Below are 8,617 nucleotides of genomic sequence, written 5' to 3'. Positions count from 1 at the left end.
TACATTCATTCCGCACATGTATTTTTACAACCTGTAACAACGCGTGAATATCGAACGGCCAATCAGCAGCTGAGCTACAATATGTTCTTGTTTAAACGGTTACATTTTGTCCTAAAGATCCCTTCCCATTTGGAACGCTGAAACGGGGTCAGAAATCATGTTCTGAATACACTGCAGACACCTCATAAAGATTTGAAGGCTTGTAAATCCTTGGGGATCTGTTCCATATTATGTCTTCACTCTTCAATCATGTATTCACAGAGGCTGATGATGTACAAGATGTGGGCAAACATTACAAAATTACATTACTAGGATACGAAAATATCGTTTCCCTCAATTAACATGACTGTGAAATGACGTGTGGTGGTGCTGCTACTCAATTATAATCTGGCAAGAGAGCAGGCTTTAAACACCTCACACTGTACCTTGCCCTCTATAGCACCTCCCAACATTATACAAGGGTTCTCGAATTCCTCTTTCTAGTGTCCACATGCATCTGCATGTCTTGGGTTGTCAGCATTAGTGCCTGCTTGGTCTGTAGTGGGAGCAAGGCCAAATAGAGGTAGGGTTTAGTATGGCAATGGGATTCCATTCCACTGCAGTAGCAGCCCTAGTAGGTGGCAGGGTGGAGGGAGGAGCAGACAGATCAGCAAGTGACACCTCACCACCACTCACTTGATCTGCCTATGTAGAGGCCACTCCTCTGCTCTGAGCCTTTTATGAAGGAGGCACGGAGGCAGTTATAGCTCCTCTATTACTGAGATGGTGAATGAATCTTAAAATAAGATTATCATGACTGGGATTTCTTAAATGGGCTGTTTCTTCTGAATACTCTTATTTGCCAAAATACTCCCCTTTACAAGACACTAGGGAGTGCTGCAGTGGGTAAATAATGGTTGAATTGAACATTTTGAAATAGGGGTGTGTTCTTTTACCTTCTAAATGGTCAACAATGACTTCAGACACAAATTGTGAGATTGACTTTGACCTACCATTTCTATTTACCTCGCTTACATACTGTCAACTTTGTGACAGGCGTTTCTTTACTCGAGACATGGTCGTCCCTTTGGCCCCTTTTGTCCGTCCAGAGGGATGTCTGGGGCCACTCTCTTTCTCTGCAAACAGCTGCTTTCCACGTGTTGACCTCACAATGGATGAATGGACAACCAGGCCTCATTCACCCTGCTGCAACCCTTGTGCTGTCCTGTCCTCCTGGCCTGGAGAATCACTTGTCTCTCAGCAGTCTGGTGTCTAGTGTGTCATGGTTGACAAATCCCTGACCACACAAGTCCCCTTCTAGGACTCTAAGGATAACCCAGGGCAGTTAGGTACCATTCAAACAAAATAAATACAAGTCACTTATCCGAAAATACACTGGGGGAATATAATATATTGCCCTGTGTGCCATGGAAGGATGTATAATCTTTGAAAAATATAGAGCACCTCACTTTTGCTACTTATTTTCTTGACAGCTTTGGAATTTATTTTCCTGTTGACGAAGAAGAGGCAAAGCAGGATTGTCAGAGGAATGACTACACCGACAGACCCTACAGAACAATGCAAACACTCCAACAATGTTGTTCAGCAGAGGAAGGGGAGGTATAGTCACACAGATGTCTATTTTTACTTGGAATCACCAATTCCCTGTAGGGGTGGGGGGTGGGGGTAGCCTATACCTTCTGTTGCATTGCACTTTGTCCCTAAACCCATTGTGTAGTCCTCCCATTGCTTCTTGGTTGTTCGACTAACCCTTTTGACACTTTCTACTATTGTATAGATTGAGGCAGAGTGAGTCCCATACTGAAGACTTGCTGCTAGGCTCAATTTCTTCTTTGTTTTGGCCCGTTTTGTGAGTTGTAGATAATTAAACAATTTTCCACAACAGCTATTTGAAGCCAATTTAATATTTACAGATATTAATCCTAGAAGATTTTTCTTCAAAACACCACCACAGGCACCTACAACTACCCACCACCCCAACAATATTTCACAGGAACTGCTTTTTCTAGATTACAGCAATACCTTTTTAGACCATTTCCACAAATGTGTCCCTTTGCCTCAAGCGATCATACCTTCAGACAAATCCTTTGTCTTTCCCCAATCATGCTGATGTCTCAAGTTTAAAAAATGCTCACAATACTAGGGTTGTGTGGTAGTCAACAGGTAAATGTGTAAAGACAAGCAAATGGAAAGTCAAATTTTAGTCCCCCCCCCCCATCATAAAGGCAGAAGTCTGTTGTTTTCTTCAAATTACAGAGACTGGGACAGTGATTCTGACAAGTCATTTTAATTTACTCTGACATGCTAAAAGGGAATAAATTACACTTTTATAGAATGTCCAGCTGTAAAATAGCTAAAGCTGGGTCAGGGGGAATAATTGGGTGGGGGAGAAACAGCCAAGTTACTGGTGTGCATCTGTCTTGACTAAAGGCTGAGAGAAATCCAAATTATTCTTCCTTTACAAGACTCAAAGTAAATAGAAATGAAACCCTCTAACACTTTCTTTGCAATAAAAAAGGAAGGAAAAGGAGGAAAAGGTTGCTACTCTAAGTAGCAGCGAAATGTAGTTGCAGAGAGAAAGTCCCAGAGTATTTTACAAGAGGATCTGCTTCACCGCAGGAAGAAGCAACAAAAACACCCTTTCCCCAAAATGATCAATTCAATACAGGGAAAGACGACTCTATAAAACTGAAAAAAAGGTAAGTTATCGGATAAAAAAAAGTATATACAGTCATGGCCAAAATTGTTGGCACCCCTGAAATTTTTCCAGAAAATGAAGTATTTCTCACAGAAAAGTATTGAAATTACACATGTTTTGCTATGCACATGTTTATTTCCTTTGTGTGTATTGGAATAACACAAAAAAAAACAGGAAAAAAGCAAATTTGACATAATTTCACACAAAACTAAAAAAATGGGCCGGACAAAGTTATTGGCACCCTTTCAAAATTGTGGATAAATAAGTTTGTTCCAAGCATGTGATGCTCCTTTAAACTCACCTGGGGCAAGTAACAGGTGTGGGCAATCTAAAAATCACACCTGAAAGCAGATAAAAAGGAGAGAAGTTGACTCAGTCTTTGCATTGTGTTTCTGTGTGTGCCACACTAAGCATGGAGAACAGAAAGAGGAAAAGAGAACTGTCTGAGGACTTGAGAACCAAAATTGTGGAAAAATATCAACAATCTCAAGGTTACAAGTCCATCTCCAGAGATCTAGATGTTCCTTTGTCCACAGTGCGCAACATGATCAAGAAGTTTGCAACCCATGGCACTGTAGCTAATCTCCCTGGACGTGGACGGAAGAGAAAAATTGATGAAAGGTTGCAACGCAGGATAGTCCGGATGGTGGATAAGCAGCCCCAAACAAGTTCCAAAGAAATTCAAGCTGTCCTGCAGGCTCAGGGTGCATCAGTGTCAGCGCGAACTATACGTCGAAATTTGAATGAAATGAAACGCTATGGCAGGAGACCCAGGAGGACCCCACTGCTGACACAGAGACATAAAAAAGCAAGACTACAGTTTGCCAAAATGTACATGAGTAAGCCAAATTCCTTCTGGGAGAACGTCTTATGGACAGATGAGACCAAGATAGAGCTTTTTGGTAAAGCACATCGTTCTACTGTTTACCGAAAATGTAATGAAGCCTTCAAAGAAAAGAACACAGTACCTACAGTCAAATATGGTGGAGGTTCAAAGATGTTTTGGGGTTGTTTTGCTGCCTCTGGCACTGGGTGCCTTGACTGTGTGCAAGGCATCATGAAATCTGAGGATTACCAAAGGATTTTGGGTCGCAATGTAGGGGCCCAGTGTCAGAAAGCTGGGTTTGCGTCCGAGATCATGGGTCTTCCAGCAGGACAATGACCCCAAACATACTTCAAAAAGCACCCAGAAATGGATGGCAACAAAGCGCTGGAGAGTTCTGAAGTGGCCAGCAATGAGTCCAGATCTTAATCCCATTGAACACCTGTGGAGAGATCTTAAAATTGCTGTTGGGAAAAGGCACCCATCCAATATGAGAGACCTGGAGCAGTTTGCAAAAGAAGAGTGGTCCAAAATTCCGGGTGAGAGGTGTAAGAAGCTTATTGATGGTTATAGGAAGCGACTGATTTCAGTTATTTTTTCCAAAGGGTGTGCAACTAAATATTAAGTTAAGGGTGCCAATCATTTTGTCCGGCCCATTTTTTTGATTTTGTGTGAAATTATGTCAAATTGGCTTTTTTCCTGTTTTTTTTGTGTTATTCCAATACACACAAAGGAAATAAACATGTGCATAGCAAAACATGTGTAATTTCAATACTTTTCTGTGAGAAATACTTCATTTTCTGGAAAAATTTCAGGGGTGCCAACAATTTTGGCCATGACTGTATGTATATAAAAATGATAACGGCAGGGTGGGTGGTGTGAGCAAATTTGTCTCAAAAACGGAACAATGATGCCATCCATCATAGCAATTCAATGAATAAAAAAAGGACATTTGTCGATTGACATTAACATCTCCAAAAATAAAAAATAATTGATGCGTATTTTTTATAAGCAATTTACAAACAGGTTTAGTCAAGTGGGTGCCTAATTTATAATGAATATGCTTTTGTGGAGTTTATCTTTTTTATTCATTGTTTGAGACTTCAGAATACCAAGTACAATATAGTTAATGTAGCGTTCTAAATAGAGACCTAGTAGTCACTAGAATTGTTTTCATCTTCACATTTGAAGCTCTTCTAGCACATATCAGCAGGCAGAATCTTAATTACCCTTTTTATGAAAAGAAACAAAAATAAATCCAATGTTTGCTTAGTAAATACCGAGGATTCATTCATAACAACAAAAGAAACAGTTTCAGTTTACATCTTTCATTTTGCTTGAAAATGAGGGGAAAAAGTTGAATAAGGAAGAGATAATGGTTGTTTCAAAATGTTCAATCTGACTGACGTGTGTCTGGGTCATCGTGCCACGCTCGGTGACTGAAGGAATGGGGACAAAGCTGCGCTGACAGGAGGCCATGAGGTGAGGCAGGCACCCAAGCCGCAGCTCTCAGAGGGAGATAGTATCAAGGGGAAAGTATTGGCATGTGCACAATTACATCCGCAGTGAGCCAACCATGTCTTATTTTCAGTTTTGAAGAAACACAAAAAAATAATCTTCAGGGACAGGACAATAGAGAAGGCTACAGCTTCGGAAAATTCCATACCAAGCCTGCTTCCTGTGTGGATATAGTATATACATACCAATATATAGATATATGCAGAGCATGTTATCTATATAGAGCGATTACATATATAGTATATGGAACGAAAGTTCTTTAACAGGAAAAAAGGGTTGCCCACAATGCCTGGCAGGTTCTGGTGAATTTGATCCTGGATGCCGGGGTGTGATTGGAAGGCAAATCCTGCTACGGCCACTCTGCTCTGCTTCATTTCATTGTCTTACTGCTCAGAAACCTGCAAGAGAAACGAGAAGAGATAGAGACAGAGACAGAGAGAGGCCGTAGGTTACACATCAAGTAGAACAACGGGTTATCTTTATCAAAAAGGGTTGAGCGACTGCTATCAACAAGGCCAAGTAAATCACGGCAGTTTTCCAGCCCTGTAATAAAAAAAGTGCCCAGTCATCAGTCCCGCTCTGCAGCAAGCTGGGACCCACTGCTGCAGAGTGCCTGAGAGGGGGGAATCAAACATTTATGGAGCCTTTACTCTGAGCCTCCTGTAATGAAGACATTCACCACCACCACCTTAAGAGGTTCACAACTAGTACAGAAGACAACAGCAGCTGTGTAGTGTACCAGAGAGTGGGTATAGACAGAAAGACAAGTGGAAAGCGCATAAGGAAACGATGCGGCTTATCAATAAATCTATTTTTAAAGGGCGTAGTTCAACCGAGATATCAAACAAAAACACTTCTAAAGACAAAATGGGAATGTGGCTTGCCTGTGTGAGTCAAACTCCCATCATGCTTCACTGCAGTGGAAGGTAATCTTTACAGACAGCCATTACCCAATGACATGCATTCCATCTCCATAGCCACACCCATGCAGCTCAGTGATGTGGCAGCTGGCCTTTAGAGTCGCCAATCCAAAGGAGAGGAACATGAGCAGAACAGGATTGGGTAACCCTAAGATGTATGAGGATTCCTCAATCTTTCTCATGGGCTTTGACAATCTTTTGTCTTCCTCAAGCAAGCCTTCACACCTTGATGATGCGTTCTGAGCCTCACAGAGTGAGTTTAGATGAGTGCAGCTCAAGTCTGGACATGATCTCATCAGATCTGAGTGATATGTGAAGCATTTTTGACACGAACGCCCATATGAGTCACCTCCTTCTGCTACAGCAATTCTCTCCGATGTGGTAGGACTCAAAGGAAAGGTGCAGTTTTGCTGCAGGCATTACATGGGAGAGTCTACAGAGAGCCACCAGAGGATCAATCCGCCGGAGAAATAAGCAAAAGTAATGGTTCTGAATTACACATGAAACGCTCTGCAGCTTTTGCTTATTTAATGGACGTCAATGTGAGTCATTGGTTCGATGATGAAAGAAACACACGGATATGAAGGAGGTTCCTGCCGTTTCAAGTGTCCTTGTTTCGTTTAGTTGGAGTGGAGGGGCCAGCTGATGGAAAAGACCAGCCACACTCACTCACAGGGGTGAAAGGGCAGCTCAATTCTCCATATGTGAGCTATTAATAGAACAAGCCTCTTCTAATATAGCAAATACCCTTTAGAAGACTTCACAGCAACATGACGATGACATTTAGGCCCTACACAGACACTAAATGACCATGTGATGATCAAAATGTTTTAGAGAGTAAAGGCCTGGGTTAATGGAGTATGCTATGAGTGTTAGCCACTTGTGTTTCCCTGATTATATCAACGTGGCATGCTCTAAACAAATATCATAATACGAGGCAATTGGGCAATACAGGAGGGCTGAAACGCAAACTCGCATTAACAAGGTTTCCATTGTTACAAGGCTAACAGAGTAGCCAACTCAAATTGGTATCCAAGAAACCAGCAAGTTCTTTCAAGCTCCAATACGTCAGAGCTTGGCTATTTAAATTCCTGGCTGTGGGTACTCAGCACCCTTCACTGGCATAGTTATCTTAAAGGGACAGAGAGTAGCAGAGAACAAATAACCACCGTCACCAGACCTAGAAATAGATGTCCTTTTATATACAAAAACATGAGAAATGAGAAAGAGGATATTTCTTTAGCTTTGCTTGTGAGCAGGGGGTCCGTTAACAAAGGTCATTTTTTTATCCGTTCAGTAAGGAAAACTTTGGTCTCTCCACCCCTGCAGGAAGGCACATAAAGCAGCGCTCAACTGTGCTGCAAGCTACTGTGCGCATGGAGTCCACATGCTAAAACAGACAGTGCACACAAAGTATTAGACTAATACCACGTCATCAGCAAATCCTATTTATAACTAGCCTCTATTCACAGCACTTGTTCACTGCCATGATGTGGATGTGCCTTGAAAGAGGGGAAGAGAGAGGAGGGAGCAGGGCAGAGAGTGTCCTCCTGCTTTGATTTCATATTCATATTTAATGGCTTTCAAAGCTCTTCTCGGCAGAGCGGAGACAGAGCACTGTCATTAGTCGTGCCCAGACAGCGGGGCAGAAAAGGATTTGCCTGACGTCATCGAAAGAAAGCATCTCATACAAAAAAAAAACTATAACCATCAGTAAATATAAGCCACCGGAAGCCCTGTTTGGGGCAGGATTTGACCAACAATACGTCACACAAAATGGTCGCCCCTCTGCTAAGTCAGAGGGGCTGGCGTGCTGGGGAAGAGCAGGACTGATACACTGAGCCCTCTCAGGGGTGCCATCCGTGTCACGTCACCAACATACATTGGGCCTTTTTCTCTCTCTCCAATTAACCTGCACTCAACCCCCAAAACATTTTGCTCTAATAATTCATACTTAATCCACATAGCTCAGATGATTCCCATTGTGTATTGAGGACTTAATTCAGCCCTGCCTAAGCCGTCTGAACCAGGCTGGCACATAAGGACTAATACACACGGAACGGAGGGAGGGCTTCATTAGAGTCCTCCATGCAGTGTGCGGATAAACACATGGTGTGTGTGGAGCAGTGAGGTCTGATGAGGTCAATGTGACAGGCATGATTTCATTTGGGCTGGGGGGAAAATAGAAGAACACCTCTGTGGTGGTTTTCAGTAATAGGGAGTTGGCATTGACTTGTTGTAAACGTGCCTTTACTACTAAACCTAATACAGGTCAGGTGGTTGGTATCCAACAAGGCCGCCCTGCAATTTCATGCCAGAGATTACAAATCTAAAATGGGCTATAGCCTAATCCCTGTGGAAATCCTAGTCGTCACCTGATGAAAACTGCTTCAGGTATTTTGAAAAATTGGGTTGACTCCTCCGCCATCAACCCTGGGCACCCGGGATACCCTCTACGAGAGGGAGGGGGGCGACTGGAATTAAAAGAGGTCATTCAAGAGTCACATCACATGAGCACTAAATTACACATGAAAACAGACAGCAATTTATTACCATTGCACCAACATGATGTATGAAACCTTTGTTAGTGTGTGGTTAGAATAGCACTCCTGCTCATCCAAGTATCTCCAATAAAGATTAACAAGTGTTAGATCCAGG

The 8,617-nt window shown here is 42.4% G+C and overlaps 1 protein-coding gene across 5 annotated transcripts in view; it reads right to left on the bottom strand.

Moving 5' to 3' along the window:
- Positions 1-4,590: 4,590 nt before the first annotated feature.
- The window catches only part of LOC121544854 (casein kinase I), a 28,372-nt gene continuing 24,345 nt past the window's right edge, over positions 4,591-8,617 (bottom strand). For 3 of the 5 annotated variants that reach the window (XR_006657528.1, XR_006657529.1, XR_006657530.1), the window contains 2 exons: positions 8,335-8,433; positions 4,591-5,437 (listed from right to left, as the gene is read on the bottom strand). Coding sequence is in view for 2 of the 5 variants with exons in the window: in XM_045208325.1 (XP_045064260.1) it covers positions 5,430-5,437 (8 nt within the window). In the remaining 3 variants the exon portion in view is untranslated. The remainder of the gene's footprint in view (positions 5,438-8,334; positions 8,434-8,617) is intronic. The other 2 variants (XM_045208325.1, XM_045208312.1) reach the window with 1 other exon arrangement.

This window comes from Coregonus clupeaformis, chromosome 3 (genome assembly GCF_020615455.1).
Source record: "Coregonus clupeaformis isolate EN_2021a chromosome 3, ASM2061545v1, whole genome shotgun sequence".
NCBI lineage: Eukaryota > Metazoa > Chordata > Actinopteri > Salmoniformes > Salmonidae > Coregonus > Coregonus clupeaformis.
The sequence above is the reverse complement of the archived record's forward strand: the minus strand, read 5'-3'. Positions and strand labels throughout refer to the sequence as shown.